The following is a 17132-nucleotide window of genomic DNA, read 5'->3' as shown; positions in this document are numbered from 1 at the left end:
GAAAGTTAACGCTGTGACGATGTGGCACTGTACTGAATTATAGATGATCGGCATGTATTTATGTTCAAAGGGAGGATGCGTGGGTATCCAGTGTATGTGTGGCACTGCGGCAGTGAGTCTCCTCACTCATTGGCAGACACACACACACACACACACACACACACGGCAGCAGCAGCACATGCTAACTGGGTCAATGAGATTCCCTCATGCTCTTCTCCCAGCTTCTGATAAGCGACACATACTCGAATCTTCAGCGAAGTTGTCCAAGTGGGGATTGGGGGTTATTCGTGTATGGCTTATGTGTCTGCTGCATGCGCCACATGCAAGGATCTGCTACACCAGGGGCAGGCAATGACCCACCGAGCAGTCGCATTATCAAGCTCCGCCCCCGTCATCATGGTAACGGAAGCCAGTGACAAAATTACATAATGCTGTATGTCTCCTTGAAAGTGAATACCTCAAACACCCATTTTTTTTTTTTTTTATACAGCTTTTGTATTGGATCGTGTACCTAATGTTGTAGCTGATGATTATTGACGGCAGTGAAGCCCTGTGCCCTTTTTGAGTCATGTCACATTGGCCTCTTGCTTGTTGCTAGGCGGGATTTGTGAGGCACAATCATTTTCTGAGTATCTGTCCGACTTTGTCTGCTACTGTATGTAATGAACATCAACTTTTTTTTTTTTTTTTTAATTGGGATTTTAGGGCACAAGTGATTGAATTCTGCCTCGAAACATGTGGTGACATGACCTAAAACAAATGCTTTGCCATGGTGTACGTACAAGTAATCTATACCCACAGGAACCCGTTTTGTTTTCGCTGACCTCTTTGGCCCGCTCCAGCTCGTTGTGCAGCGCCTGCTTGGAGATCTCCACCTCGATGATCCTCTGGCGCAGCTGCTCGTTCTCGTCCTCAGCTCGGCTGCGCTTGTCCTCCACGCTCTCCAGCTCGTTGTGCAGGCGCACCGACACGTCTTTGGCCACCTGAGGTCACAAGACGACCACGGTCGGCGATATGTACGCACTTCTCAGGAAACCCTTACTTGATCTTAACTCATTTTTCTTTCACAGAGTACAACACAACTGTTACAAGTGGTCATTTCTCAAACGAAATCTGAATTCAATTCGGGACACCTTTAATTCATTTCCACGTGCGCGGACGGAGAGACACGACAGACACCTTGAGGTCCTGCTCGAGGGCGCGCAGCAGCTCCCCGTCCACGTGTCCCGTCTGGGCTGCACGCAGGCCCTTCTGCTCGGCCTTCCTCAGGCGGTACTGCAGGATGCGGCAGTTCTTGTTGGAGCGCTCCAGCTCGCGCCGCAGCTCCTGCAGCTGGTACACCTCCTCGTCCATGTAGGTGTCGCGCAGCTCCTCCATCTCCGCCCGCAACTCTTCCGCCTCGTCCTGCAAGCGCAAGGGGTTTTCTATTGAATACGGAGCAGCGATTCACTTGCAAAATGAAAGGAGGATGGTATACTGTTTGTGCTATATACTTTATGTATTGCATATCAAGATGCCACATACAGTATAACAAATGTTTCCATGCTGATTTCATATTTAATACGGAGCAGTGATTGAATTATGGAAATTGAAGAGGATGTACTGTTTATCTTCCATCCATCCATCCATTTTCATTACCGCTTATCCTCACTAGGGTCGGGGGCTGCTGGAGCCTATCCCAGCTATTTTCGGGCAGGAGGCGGGGTACACCCTGAACCGGTCGCCAGCCAATCGCAGGGCACATGTAAACAAACAACCATTCAAACTCACAAATTTAGAGTCTAAACCGGAGTGCCCGGAGAAAATCTACCCAGGCACGGGGAGAACATACAAACGCCACGGGATTTGAACCCCGGTCCTCAGAACTGCGAGACAGATGTGCTAAACCGTCGTCCACCATGCCGGCACTGTTTATGTTTTGAAAAAAAATATATGTAATCAGATGATTTCTTTGCATTGTTGAAATGCGGTTCAATGTTGTGTGTTTTGGGCACCTTCTACCCACTTTACATGAACTCTCAAACACGGCAAATAAATAAATTGACTTTAAATATCATCGGAGCATTCGGAGGAATTTTTATTTTTTGGCGGGCAGGGGATGTGGGGGGGGGGGGGGGGGGGGGGGGCTGCTTACTGGGGTGGGATCATTGATGCACATAGATTACATGAGAGAATATCAATACTTGGTACTGGTGTACAATATTGATACTAAATGCGACTGACAACAATAAGATACGTCACAATATCGATATTTTGTCCCACCTGCATAGCAATAATAATAATAATAACAATATGAATCTCCTGTTTGGTTCATCCCGTTACTGTATGTACTGTACACCCAAATTTTGTGTCGATTGGTCAAAGTGGTGTTGGGGGATGATGATTTATTCATTTATTTAATTTTCTTTGTACTTTCCGCAGTGCACAACTGAGTTGGGTTTTCAGGGGTGGTCATGTTGGGCACCCTAACAAATTTCACAAGGATATTTTGTAGTTTGGACCGCCTGTTGCTGGGGCCCGAATAAGTCCTGATGTTGCCTCCCGCGCCGTCCTTCTTCGAGCCTGATGCAGTTCGACGCAACGAAGAAGCCCCTTCGCTCATTAGCTAACAAAGAAACTGCGCTTTTCCCCGTTCATTTTCCTCAATTGGCTTTCTCCCGCCTCGAGCATCCGGCGGCTTCTTAAAAGATTGCAAGTGAACCTCCAACTCTATTACTAAGCAATTATCAAGCTGTCAAACTAAATCGCGCACGGAAACCGAGTTTGATGCTGAAAGGAGACATGAAATATTGGAGCGTCCCACAGAGATAAGATGCTTAGTTACATCATCATCAGTAGCAGCAGCAGCAGCAGCAGCACTGCCGGACTTCTCTGATCACAAGCGCGTATTAGCATGTAATCCCCAAAGGTACGCTCTATTCTGTTGTACATTTATATTCATTTCTGTGTACTTGATCCAAGCCATCATCTCTCTTTTTTTTTTTTTTTTTTAAATCTCTTAGACTTGCTGTTTATTCTTCTTCTGACATAGGAATCACCTTTTTTGGGGGGGACCTCAGAATGCCTGAAAAGTTGGCAAATTTTGCAAGCTTGGGTATCCTGCTAAACGGTGTCAAAGGGGCTCCCAAAGAAGAACCCCCAAAATTCACTCAGTTGCGCCGACTCCTGCAAGTTAGAAAAACATTCCCCCGACACCGGTTTCACAGATTGACAGGGATTGACCTTTGCCCACATTTGAACTGGGACTCGGGCACTCTTCATCTTCATCGCTGACGTGACTTCATCTCGCTCTAACTGGACGTCATAAAATGAGGAGTTTGTTAAAAAAAAACACACACACACATTTGCACTTATGTCTGCTGTCCATGGACAAATCCACAATGGTTTTGCCGTTTCCTCTGGCGACAGAGGCTTTTACGAGAAACGAGCCGTATTGATTCATTGAGCCTCGACAGGAAATACAAAGGCGAGCGTTTTAAAGAGCGAAGGGTTTACGGTACACTATTTAAAGTAGGTAAATAAAAGCCTTTAAATGGATGAAAAATGCATAATTCACAACTTTAGTCTTACATGAAAAATGAGTACAAGAGACGTGATTTTCAAACCAATTCCAGTGGCAAAATCAATGTTTCTATTACAGAACGCTTCATTTGGTACATGATGCTTTTTTTTTTTTTCAATTTTTCAAAAATGATAATTAACTGAAAATTTCATTGAAAATGTATACAGACTGCATGGCATACAAGCACATTCATGCCATGGCGAACTAATACAAAATAAAAAATAATAATAAATAAAAGAGAATTTTGGCTTTGATTTAAGGTTGAATTGTACTTGGATCAGTTCACTGGCTTATTATGATTTCAGTATTTTATATATATATATCTATAATTTTTTTTAAAAATATATATAGTTTTAAAAAAATATGACTACAGTATTTTACCCGAAGATTACATGGCACCGAGACCTGCATCTCGTTCCTTCAGTTCTTTTCAGGCTGTGAATGACAATAAATGTCAGTGAATGTTTTATAAATATTAATAAACATTCCCTCTCATCCAAACCATCGCCCTTATTAGCATTTTACTCACATAAATTCCCAAATCGAACCTGTAAATCCGACTTTTTTGACAATATGTTTATATTTGGGGCCTGTAATTTGCGGTGGTGTGCAACATTATACTGCATTATAATGAGAGCTGTTCCGGAAATTGTACTAATTGAGCCACATGAGAGGTGTCAAAATATTCGGCGCAGCTCTTGGGATGATGAGAATGTGCCAGTGTATCTAATATTGCAGACAGTGAGAGTACAACTGGTTTAGTCATTGTTACTAGGTGTGTTATATCAATGACATACATGCACATTGTGAGTAGCATGTGTGTGTTTGGGGGAGTTAGCGGATTGAGGAGTACACCAGCTGGCCCTGTAGGAGGCCGCTTGAGCCTGAGCACACATGGGACACGCTCGTCCTGAGGGACGGGGTGGGGGGGGGGTGGCTTTAGTGCGGAGAGCAAAGCTGATTAACCACTAGCAATGTTGTCACTGAGGCCAAGACACACGCAGTAACTCGCTGGCAACACTGTTGCCAGTAAATTACTGTAAATTAACGGGGCTGGGGAGGGACTTAAAAAAGTGGGAGGTGAGGAGTCTTAATTGGATTCTGGAGTCATGCACTACTTGCTACATCACACTCACACACAAGCTGTGAATTATTATTTGCTCAGTACTACTTCGATTAAAGACATTCACTGCCATTGACGGCTTTAGAAGTCAAATATCCATGTTAACTGGGAAGGCTGGCAGTGAATGAGTTAACTTACCTGAATCAGGTGACACTAAGCGAAAGCAGCAATTGGCTCCCGTCTCTTGACCTCTACAATAAGCTTCCTCCAATGGAAACATACCGCTACTACCAAACCCACATTTATATAATAGAAGCATATACAACGACACTTTTCTGCAACGGTGCCACATTGTTAGTGTTCAGTATTTCTACATAATAGATTTTTATGATCACTTTTTCTTGGATCATCCTATTTTCTTGTTATTCACACCGAAATGCTGTGGAGCTATAAATATTACAATGCATGCTAGGAATATACAGTATATTACAGTACACTTAAGACATTGCTGTAAATTCTACAGTTATTTACCACATACCATGCAGTAAAATCTTGTAAAGTGATTACAGTTTCATTGAATGACGTTTCCAATGCATCATGGAATTTTGGTTGACGTCACACACTATAAACAGAGAGTTACCATATATATTTTTAAATCCATGTTTGTATTCTTTGTGGCGCTGATGAGCCACACGGGGAAAATGTGAGAAATTAAGGATTAACGTATTTATTACGGCAACAACAGCTCGTGGCGCAATGCATGCTGGGAGCCACGCGGCTTCTCCTACAAAACACAAGTCACTCTCTGTGTGTCAAAACTGAGTATTATTACTTAATTAAAGGCTTAATTTGATCATATTTTGGGGGGAAGCGACAATAGCTCATAGACCAAAGGGTCAAAGGCATCTAGTTGTGATGAGAAGAGGTGCTAGTCTGCTTGCTGGCTAGTGTCAAGGTGCCTCTGAGCAAGGCATGTGAAGCCCTCTTTGTGTGTGCCCTGTGCTCGCCTTGTAGCGGCACGGCGCCCTAGTGGTCAGCACAAGCGTCTCACACTTCTTAGGTTGTGGGTTGGAATCTGAGTTCAGCATACGTCAGGATCATTGAAAGCTCTACAGTGCACGTGAGAGTGAGTGACTGGCCCGGGTGTACCCCGCCTCTCGCCGCGTGTGTTGAATTTCCCCATGAGGGATTGTGAGAATAATACATAATACGTGAAAAAAAGTTTCAATGAACCAAAACGTTTTGCCAATGTGATTAGATTCGAGCAGGTGTACCTAATGAAATGTCCTGTGAGTGTCATAGTGGGAAAGGCTGCTGCAGTCCAGACAATTCAACTCGACAGTAAATCTTAGGCTATAACAGGTAATTACCTTCAAATAATCGTTCTCAGACCTCAAATCCTCCATTTCTCTCAGCAGCTCTTCCTCGGTTCCTTTGGCTTTCTTCTCCGGACCGGACCGGGCCGGGCACACCGAAGCCTTGGGGGCGGGATGAGGCGCCGGAGCCGCCGGAGTCGCCGGAGTCGCCGGAGTCGCAGGTGGCTCCGCCCGCAGCGGACGATCCCTATCACTGGAGCCGGTGCCGGACTCGGCGTCGCTGCTGGCCACCGGCGCCAGCTCGGACGGGCAGTCCGACAGATCCGAGCTGCTATCGGTCTGGCCGACCAGACCGGTCGGTACCCGGACCGGGGAGCCATGGCCGAGAGGCCCGGTGCACGCCGGGACGAGCTTGCCCTTCTTGGCCTTGGCGAGGGTCGGGCTGCCGGCTGCTTTCAGTTCGCTTCCGGGGAGCCTGCCGGGCTTTTTGGCCAGGCCGGCCTTGGCGTTGCTCCTGGCGGCCGCGGCGGCGAGATTGCGCCTGGAGCCGCGGTTCGGAGCCTGCTGCTTGCCGAGTTTGGGCGATTTGGGTCCGATGGCCGGCGGCTTCGCGGCGCGGGCGTGCACGTCCTTCAGGAAAGGTCTGGCCGGGGAGGGCGCCCGGTTCGGTCTCTTCTTCTCCGACTGGCTCGCTCTGGTATCGCTGCCTGCAGAGCCATTGGAGCTCTCCATCATACACCAGCGGGAGGAGGAGGAGGCTGACGGAGGAAACACTCGGTCCTCCTCGGCACCGTGGGACGGGAACAACAGTTGTGGAGCGTCTTGCCGGTCGGGCTCGAGATGGGCATCATGCGCGGTACCGCGACCACTAGTGTGGACTCACGCAGGGCGTCATTGTGGTCCCCGCGGAGGAGGACGACTGCAGTCACAGCGGATCAGGGGGGAGGAGACGGGCACATTGCACACATGCTGGCGGCTGAGGCGTCGCTAGTCTGGGCTCTCCGTCTCCATCCCCTCCGCCACTACTTCTGTGCTGCGACTCGACGTGTCAGGTCCGCAATCGCTGCGGCTGTGTGACGCCCGTGATTGGCTGCACGGCGCATGCGCTGCTTTGCAACACGTGTGCGCGCCCCCCGCGTGGGTTTAGGATGGAAGCGGGTCCCTCGTGCACGCGCATCCTCTCTCCGCTCGATGCACGCTCCCCTTTGCATTTCAGCTCTGCAGCATTAAATGAAGCAGACGCTTTATTTCACAACCACGTGACTCAGTCAACACGCAATGGACACTTGATGAACATCTTGCATCTTATTACAGGTGCGTCTCAATAAATTACAATAAGGTGCAAAAGTTAATTGACTTCAGTTGTTCAATTCAAAAAGGGAAACTCGTAATACAGAATTCAGAAAGCCAAATCCTCCCAAAATGAGCTATCAAGTATCATTTTGATTGTGTCTCGGAGCTGTATCAGCAATTTTCAGCTTCCGTCCAATCAGAGAAGTATCTATTATTAACCAAAATGTTGGGATTGCTCAGTAGGATGCAGTACAATAGTCGACATATTGTTAAATCAACTCTATATATTTGTAAAAGAAGAATTTTGGTTACGTTTCTGGTACTGGAGCTTATCTCGTGTACGCCAAATGAAAATGTTAAGGAAGCACTTCATGTATACTTCAACTACAAAAGCGTATCTTATTTATAAGTGGTACAGGAAATGGATGGATGGATGTTTGATGTTCGATCATAATTATGTACAACACGTTTAACACAGCTGCAGATGTGTTTTTTTTTAATGTGCTCTATAACTCTAGTTGAGTTGGTCAACACTTACAATATGCATGTAATGTGCCATTATCAACGGGACACCTGCGATTTGCTGTAATAAACAGATGATAAACGACTGTGATACGTGGAGTAGCACTGTTGTTGTCTGCAGATCTGCAGTCAAAGAGCGAGAGAAACAAGTCAGCAGCATGCATAAACAAGACGATTATCAAGAACACACGTGAATGAAAAGGAAGGAAAAAACCTAGGAAGCAATACTCAACATATCCAACACAGACCCCGTGAATCTGGTAATAAATATAGACACCTTTAATTTCATTAGTCCAACAATGCCGCAATAGTTATAAATAGCAACAAATCCAAATTGCAACGAGAAGCCCGAACCTCTCTGACACCATACCTACACTTATTTAATAGAAGAAGAAAAAAGAGCAGTATAAAGGTTAGTGGCAAAAAATTGCTGACAAAAATGGGTCCGCGTGCTTGTAAGCCTTCTAAAAGGTAACCGATAGACATCGCAAATGGATCCTGTAAGGTGGTGTACGGATACCGATTTGTAACATCTGAAAGGGGAAAAGCACTCAGGATAACCTTAGAGAGACATCCGACAATCGGGACTGTGCTGACTTTGATTGCTCACATTTGGCCCGATTTTCAGTATGCGTGTACGGCGCTTCATTGGCAATCGTCCAGTTCCACGTCACAGTCACCCGGCCCAGCTCGGTATTGACCGCACACACACACAAACACAAGGATTTGTGATTGTAACTACTGAACAGGTTTTAACAGTTACGATTTGAGGGCTCAACCGTTTTCCAATTGGGGAGGTAGAAAATCCATCTGAACACACACCACAGGTTATTAAGTCAGTATAATCTTTTCGAGACATCCGAGAATCGGGCCTTTGCTGACCTTGATCGCAAGGGAGGATGCTCGAGTTTGGCCCGCTTTTCGGTATGCATGTACCCCACTTAACTCATTTTAGTATGAACCCACGTCAAAGGGAATAGTGTTTTCTAAAATGCTCGAAGAAAATGTTACGTTGCAGAATTCATGTGCATAGACTTTTTCTTTTTTTTTTTTTTACGTGCAAGTGACGGGACGCTCGTATATTGAGTCGACAAACACAAGGTGGACTTGTTCCCTCACTGTAAAACCGTTTGTCTCTATGCAAAAAATGCTGATTACTCTCATTATCGTCAAATTCCTGCATCTCAGTTTCAATCCCAAACACATTCCAGAGCATTCTGGCCACATAATACCGTGATTAACCACCTACCTACTAATTTATCATCGTTGGCGCATAAAAAAAAAAAACCCCATATATATATATATATATATATATATATATATAGTGTGCTTTTGTCGAGTTAACAAATGACAGTATCGGGTAAAATGAACAAGGAAGAGAAGGAGCTGTAAATAAAGGGGAGGGGGCGGGGTGCTTGCTACCTCAAAGGCACGTGTGTGTGGGTGCACAGCTCGTCAACTGAGGTAGTCTGGATGAGGGTGGACTAAGTGTTACTAAAATTGCGACTTCCAAATCGCTGCTGCCCCCTCGCGGTCAGTTTGGCACACTGCACGTGTGAGCAAAATGTCTGTCGGTTGTTTGGCGTATGTGAAGGTGTTGAAGGGGGTTGGGTTAGGTTGTGTGGGTGGGGTCTCAGCAGCAGCGCACGCGAGGTGGGGGTAACTCCGGAGGCACTTCGGGTTCGGGCTGGAGGGACAGCAAACTGCCGGAGAGCTCCTTGTTGGGAACCTCAAGCGGCATCTGGAGACGGGAAAAGAGGAACAAAAACACAGAGAAGAGTCACTGCACACAGAATACAAAAATGACAACCATATATGAAAATGGTAACCACTCAAATGGCACCCAGAACTAAGCAAAATATGGCCCACTCTATACTTTAATCTTTAATAATTTAGTTGTTTTTCCCCTCGCTAAATTTGATTCATTAAAATGAATGTATTTGTTTTTTTAAGTCCATTTGTATTAAATAATTGGTTCATCTATTCATTGGAAATCCGATACTGTAAAAAAAAGATAAATACACACAAATAAAAAGGGTGGCATGGTGGGCGACTGGTTAGAGCGTCTGCCTCACAGTTCTGAGGACCGGGGTTCAATCCCCGGCCCCGCCTGTGTGGAATTTGCATGTTCTCCCCGTGCCTGCGTGGGTTTTCTCCGGGCACTCCGGTTTCCTGCCACATCCCAAAAACATGCATGCTAGGTTAATTGACCACTCTAAATTGCCCGTAGGTGTGAATGTGAGTGTGAATGGTTGTTTGTTTGTATGTGCCCTGCGATTGGCTGGCAACCGGTTCAGGGTGTACCCCGCCTCCTGCCTGATGTTAGCTGGAATAGGCTCCAGCACGCCCCTAGTGAGGAGAAGCGGCTCAGAAAATGGATGGCTGGATGGATGGATAAATAAAAAGCTCTGATACTATTACACAGAACAAAAGTTTGCCCAATTTCAAATTTGCACAATATCCCCACCTTGCTGAGAATGTCGTCCACGAGCTTGAGGAAGATCTCGTCCACATTACAGTTGTCTTTGGCACTCGTCTCGCAGAAACGCATGCCGCTTATTCGGGAGGAAAACTGCAACACAAGCACGCACACGCACACACACAGTATAGCATTAGCATCGCTAATAGCAACAACAAACAAACAAAAAATCTCAGGGACAAAACTTAAGTTTCTAAAGACTCACCCTTTCTCCTTGTTGTCTGGAGATGATCCGATCGCTCTCGCAGTCCATCTTGTTGCCCACCAGGAGAAGCTCCGCCTCCTCGGAGGCATACTGATGTACAAGACAAAGAGGAGACGGTTTATAAAACGATGCGCACTTGTTCTAACAGTTTTATACACATCCATGACTCAATTCTGATGACATACATACTCGCGACACACACACACTACTATCTAATGAGATCCAATACAAAAGTTCGGCCTTTACAAAGATAATAACGCACATGTTTCATGGACACTTTCAAAGGGATTCAATGAAAAATATGTTTATCATTGTGGTTGTAGTTTGCAGTAGTGTACAACAACACTGCATCATACAGAGAGCTGTTTCTCACATTTTGACTAAGGTTGAAAATTTTAGCAAACTTTCATTGGAAATTTAAAGGCTTGTTTCAAAATTAAGTTTTGGGGGGGATTATAATTTTAATAAACTGCTAATCAGATGTTCAAATTTAAAAATGTTTTAATCTTGTTTGATTATGGCAGTAATTTAATTGTTTTTATGCATTTTATTTATTTTGAATGAACAGCAAATAAGATTTTCAAATTTGAAAATAGTTTAACTCATGTTCGATTGTGACTGTAATTTTGTTTTTTATCAAGTAATTCTTTTGTCAGATTTCTTTGGTAAACTGGGAATTTAATTTACATTTTTTAAATATATTTTATTATGTGTTCTTTATGTGTACTTTAATACATTTTAATCTGTTTAATTAGGGGAGTAATATTATTTGTTTAATACTTTTTTATTTTCATCCATCCATCCATTTTCTGAGCCGCTTCTCCTCACTAGGGTCGCGGGCGTGCTGGAGCCTATCCCAGCTGTCATCGGGCAGGAGGCGGGGTACACCCTGAACTGGTTGCCAGCCAATCGCAGGGCACATACAAACAAACAACCATTCACACTCACAGTCATGCCTATGGGCAATTTAGAGTCTCCAATTAATGCATGTTTTTGGGATGTGGGAGGAAACCGGAGTGCCCGGAGAAAACCCACGCAGGCACGGGAAGAACATGCAAACTCCACACAGGCGGGGACGGGGATTGAACCCCGCACCTCAGAACTGTGAGGCTGACGCTCTAACCAGTCGGCCACCGTGCCGCCTTTTTTATTTTTGTTTATAAATTTTTATAATTATTTTTTTAATCAAATGTAAATGTATTTTAATAAACTGCACATTTGATGTTCAAATTTAGACACAATCTAGTGGATTTTTTTTTTAAATGTGTTATTTATTCATTTTAGGATACATTTTAATCAAAGTATACACAATGTTCCCAATAACTGCATGTTTATATAAACTACCCAACATTTATAGTAAATTCCCAGTGTTGTAGAACTGTCACAAATTTACCAGGATTGATTTTTTTGTTCCTGTTTTGAGCCTCTTGTGTGACTAGTTATAAGGAATAAGGAAACCAAAATACGTCATTTGAATACAGCTCATGAACTGGGAGCGTATTGGGTGACCTTGTCAATCATCTTCATCCACTTGGGAAGGTCGTCGAAGGTCTCCTGCTTGGTGATGTCGTAGACCAGCACGATGCCCTTGGCGCCGCGGTAGTATGCCGACGTGATGCTGTTGAAGCGCTCCTGGCCCGCTGTGTCCCTTTAACATTAATGACATTATCGTCACATTTGACTCTGGGCTCAGTCAGGATAGCTTTCATATTGCCTGTGAAATCAATTAGCTAGACTGTGTCGACAGCCGCACTGCGTCGCGTCACTCGAGTTAACTTCAAGTGTGGACTTTTAAAGGAGACATATTATGCTTTTTTTTTTCCTCTCTCACAATTTAAAAGTTTCCTTTTTTTTTTAACAACATGTTCGTGACATACCTGTCAAAATACACAGAGGATGAAGAATTATAACACACTTTACACACCGTATTTCTTGTCTTGCTGAACTCAGCCCATTTTAGGGGCCAGCCCTGTTTCATGCAGTGAGCCAGCCCTAATCTGGCCCTTATACTGATGGGCCGATGACAATAACAGATTTCATTACCATGACGACTTGAACCTGCCTGAACAATTAAAGCATTTGATTCATGGAGGCAGCAGTTCATACGCTTTGCTGTGTATGTGGCTCACAGACACATCCCCAAACGCAAATGCACACCCATCGCGTCGACAACTTTGCGGAGGAATCAACTCAGTGCTGCTTATCAGAAGCTAACACTGCTAGCTAATGCTAATCTGAGCAGTCAACAAACCTCGATGCAGCTCTGCTTACCCTTTTGCTTTGACACTTTTCTTAAAAATGTATTTCCATCCCTTTATTGAAAAACAGGACCTTATTTCAAATTGACTGAGAAAAGGCTCATCAGACTAGTTGAAAGTGGCTCTGGATCTTTGGCCAGTCTGGCTGATCATGTCATGGGGTGGAAAAACTGCGTAGGGCTTTGTTATTATGTATATTAGCCCTACTTTTATGTAACAGTGGGGTGGGGGGTGCTAAATGTCTCGCTCACAGACACATTTTCAGAAATGATCACGTAAAAGGTTTACGTGGTTGTTTAATTTCACACTTGATGGGTGGACAGGCACTCGAGAGGCACAACTATTTGTATAAAAGTCATTTAAAAAAAAAAAATAATCAATTTTCCATAATATGTCCCCTTTCAAGTTAGGACGCGTCATATGGCAGGCCCTTCAAGTGTTACTGTACCTGCGGCACCCCCGCGAGTCACAGCGGGAGCAGATACTAGATGGCGTCGCTATCCCGTAAAGATGGAAGTGAGGGTGCGGCTGTGATGGAAGCTGTTCAACGTGACAAAGCACACACAGAATGTGGGGAAGAGTGCAAACAAGTAGGGGTGGGGGGTGTTAGTTGACAGGAAAAGATGTGTGAATGAGACAAGCGAGGGTGGTGCCAGCGACACATGCGAGATCAGTGCTCAGCAGAATGAAATAATATGTCAAACATAAAACAGTGCGCGCCATGAGTTCATGTCTTAACGCCCTTTGATATTGTGCTCCATCTGGTTTTGGCACTTTGGCCAAAAGGGGGTAGTATAATTTAGACGTACATAACATGAAGGAGAGTTTCACAACTAAGTGATTCAGTAAGCTGCAGTAATATTTTTTTTGCAGAGGATAAAGAATATACACCTGCAGGTATTGTTATATTGTCTGTCTACATGTGCTGCTGTTATGTTTGTGTTCAAATATCCGCTGCTTAAAGCGTTAAAACTACCTCAACAGTTTTGCTAGCCCGCCTATGGCATTTTGTATTGTGCGTTAGCATTAAGCTAGCGGGCCCTGGGAAGTTATGTGATTTGATTAAATACAAGCCGTGTAATTCTCTTTTAAATTGTCAAAAATCGGATTTAATCACATTGCCACTCAAAAATAGTATTTCTGGCATTGTCACCCTCAATTACAATTTTAATTGAATTGTGGACGTATTTCAATCATTACTCAAGGGGAAATTCATTACCTGTTGACCATGTTTCTGCTAGACTTTACACCGATCTGATCGGCTTGATCGGTATCGGCCAATAATTAGCATTTCATGCTGATCGGCTTTAATGTCATAATTCGCCGATCCGATCAATGACGTCATTGATTGGCTACGCAAAGGACATTTACTGCGCGTCGCCGTCATATACAGTATTTTTTAATCGAAAAGCTAGCCTTGTCGCATGTCTTTTGACATCATTTACGATCACTGGGGTTTGTAAAATCAAAGGCGACCGGATACACTCGTTACCACGGTCACGACGACAACAACAACAACAACAACAATGGATCGCGTGTGTATTGTGTTGGTCAAAAAAGAACAAAATGGGGAAAAACGTGTGGTGGTCACCGGTGCTCGGGAGAAGACGTTTGTTCAAGTTTTCCTTGAGGTATGTTCACTTACTTTTAATACGATACGGCTCATAAGCAGCCAACAAATGTATGTAAATGTAATGTATCTTATGTAGCCTAGCAAGCTAGTGCTAGCACTAACGGTTGTACGTAAACATGCCGGCGTTCTGTTGAATCATGCTCTAATGTTTCGGTGTGTGTGAAGTAATTGAATTATAATAAAGTAATTACTGTAGTTAGCGGCCATTATTTTTGTCATGTTCTAATGCTGGTTTGACCTGACTGCTTAGAATACATGACCTGACTGGAGAATATTTTTGGATACTCAGTATACAATACACAAGTATATACAGTAAATGAACATGTCATTTAAATAGACACATTGCTCCATCTTGTTATCAAATTGGTGATCGGTTATAATTTTTTTTAAACTCGCTGATTGGTGATCGGCCCCAAAAATCCCGATTGTGTGAAGCCTAGTTGAAGCCTCTGCATGTTTTTATCTGTAAAGAGAATACAATGTGCATCTCTTCAGCACTGTACCCTTTGATTTAGACAAACTAAATTTATAAAATGTTATATTAAGACATCTTTCATGACTCAAGTTACAGAGATTTAAAGAAAATACACACGTGACACAGTAAGACTTATCCTATCGCATCCCATGCTACTAAAATACAATATGGTATTATAATTTAGCAGCCTCACGTGTGTGTGTGGGTCATTATTGTGCATTGAGGCAGCAATGATGTGTTGAAGCATGTGACAAATACGGTGGCCGACAGGGGCAAATACACTGAAAACAGCCCTTTGCTGCATAGCAGGGTTGACAAAAGACAAAAAACACACAAACAACTGCAAAAGAAAAACGCTGCAACATAAAAACAATTATCTCGCAGCATTTTTCCTCTGGAGTTGTGTTTTGTGATTGCAGAATTTCTTTCTTGCAGCATTTTTCTTTTGCAGTTGTTCTCTGTGATTGCAGCATTTTTCTCTTGTTGTTGCTTTATGTGCTTGTCTGTTTTTTGTTTTATGTCATTCCTGAATTTCCCCTGTCGGCCACTGCAGACAAACGAATAAAACATGCACAAAACGGATGGCGTTTAAAACCTTGTGCTCACCAGATCTGCAACCGGATCTTCTTTCCCCTCAGCTCCACCGTCTTGATTTTGAAATCCACTCCTAAGGCAAAGAAACACAGGATTTATTACCATAGTTATAATCCTTTCGATGGTTCTCGGTGAGTCGAGTGGAATATCATGACAGAAAATAGAGCTACGTCGTGATGACAGCTGCCTGCATACAGGCGACTATTTTAGGATTGGACATTGATGACGGGACTGCCGAGCTGTTTTGCTCAAAACAACAGAGCAGGAACGGAACATTTGACTGTCAACATCTACATTTATAGAATTCAAAACCACCTTCATGGGTGGAATGATTGGAAGTTTATTTTATTTGAAACAAAGTTGATTAAAAAAAAAAAACATTTAAATGTACAATATTAGGCTAGTTTTCATCTTTAATTTAATGACAAGTGGATGGTGCCTGAATAAAAAGTAACAAGTTAAATAAAGTGTCACAATAAAACCACAACAAATGGGCAGTTCAAGTGCAATGTTACAATAGTGGTCACAATAGTGTTTTATTTATTGTACAAGTAAGTGTAACACTCAAAAGAATCAAATCATTCCTTGTACACTATATGATTACACCGCTGAAACCCTTCTGCTGGCGCCATTTTTGTTCTTTTTAAAAATTGTATTAGCTATTAAATTAAGACCAAACATGAAGCAAGTCACATGAAACACATAATGCGAGGGGGTGGGGGATATTAAACACAACGACCATTTCGATACGGACTAATACCTGAAGTAAATACAATTTGAAATGTGTTTTGTTCAAATGTTTTGCAAGTTAGACTATTAGACTATTGAGAGTTAGCACCACTTGGCTAATTACAGATGCTAACTTGACACATTCAGTAAACATTACATCAAAACCTGTCGGTATTTCAGACAGCCGATTTTCCCCCAGGAAATAGACGAAGACTAATTTTTTGAAGGCATCCACGCAACTTGTATTTGACGGAGCCTTGAGTCCAACCCGGTTAATAGACTGAGCCCTACCATTGTAAATGGTGATTCAAAAACAAGTCACCCAAAGAAGGTGACTTTTTTTCGCCCTCACCTACGGTGGACTTGCAGGCCTCGCAGAATGTGTCGTCGGTGTATCGCTCCATGAGACTGGTTTTCCCCACGCCGCGGGAGCCAATAATGATGATTTGAAGCTTCAAGTCAGCGGGCCTGGGCGGCATCTTCCTGCGGCGCGACTGAGCCCCGAGAGCGGGTGACGAGTTCGAGGAGCTCCCGCCGCCGACCCTTCGCGAGATGTCATATCTCGGATCCATTAGTGACTCCACATTTGTGATTAAAAGTTGGAAGAAAAAAAAAAACAGAACTTTGAAACTTATTATTTGTGGCAACTTTCGTAAGTCTCCTGGGAAGCTTGGGAAACTTTGCTTCCCACTGCCGATTGTTGTTGTCCGGCCATTAGATTCCGAAAGGTGGTGACGTCATTGGCTCGCCTAAAACTGTTTCCGGTTCCGTCGGAAATGTAAAAAAAAAAATTATATATTGAAAATAAATATAATCTAAATCTCAAGGGACTTAAAGGGATTTCAAGAGATCCAGTGTTGCTAAAATGTAATTTTAATGAAATTCAGTTAAATATTTAATTATGTACAAAATAAATTTTTATTTGGAATATTGGTGTATTAATGAATGCGAAACAGGTTAGCCATCTACTGTCATTCACAGTGGCGTGAAGTGAAGGAAGTAC

At 43.5% G+C, this 17132-nt stretch overlaps 2 protein-coding genes across 8 annotated transcripts in view; both read right to left on the bottom strand.

Moving 5' to 3' along the window:
• The window catches only part of LOC133489333 (microtubule cross-linking factor 1), a 40828-nt gene extending 32925 nt beyond the window's left edge, over positions 1-7903 (bottom strand). For all 7 annotated transcript variants that reach the window (XM_061798326.1, XM_061798327.1, XM_061798328.1 and 4 more), the window contains exons 1-4: positions 7773-7903; positions 5996-7159; positions 1180-1404; positions 825-983 (exon numbers count right to left, since the gene is read on the bottom strand). In XM_061798326.1, coding sequence (XP_061654310.1) covers positions 825-983; positions 1180-1404; positions 5996-6676 — 1065 coding nt within the window. In that variant the 5' untranslated portion in view covers positions 6677-7159; positions 7773-7903. The remainder of the gene's footprint in view (positions 1-824; positions 984-1179; positions 1405-5995; positions 7160-7772) is intronic.
• Positions 7904-8012: 109 nt separating this feature from the next.
• rab12 (RAB12, member RAS oncogene family) lies at positions 8013-16888 on the bottom strand. Its single transcript, XM_061798335.1, has 6 exons — positions 16482-16888; positions 15413-15473; positions 11950-12088; positions 10441-10530; positions 10224-10328; positions 8013-9497 (listed from the first exon to the last, which is right to left on the bottom strand). Exons 1-6 carry the CDS (start codon positions 16699-16701, stop codon positions 9390-9392), a joined length of 723 nt encoding a protein of 240 aa, XP_061654319.1. The 5' UTR covers positions 16702-16888; the 3' UTR covers positions 8013-9389.
• Positions 16889-17132: the final 244 nt, after the last annotated feature.

This window comes from Phyllopteryx taeniolatus, chromosome 14, assembly GCF_024500385.1.
Source record: "Phyllopteryx taeniolatus isolate TA_2022b chromosome 14, UOR_Ptae_1.2, whole genome shotgun sequence".
Lineage (NCBI taxonomy): Eukaryota > Metazoa > Chordata > Actinopteri > Syngnathiformes > Syngnathidae > Phyllopteryx > Phyllopteryx taeniolatus.
Note: the sequence above shows the minus strand (reverse complement) of the source record. Positions and strands in the feature narration are given on the sequence as shown.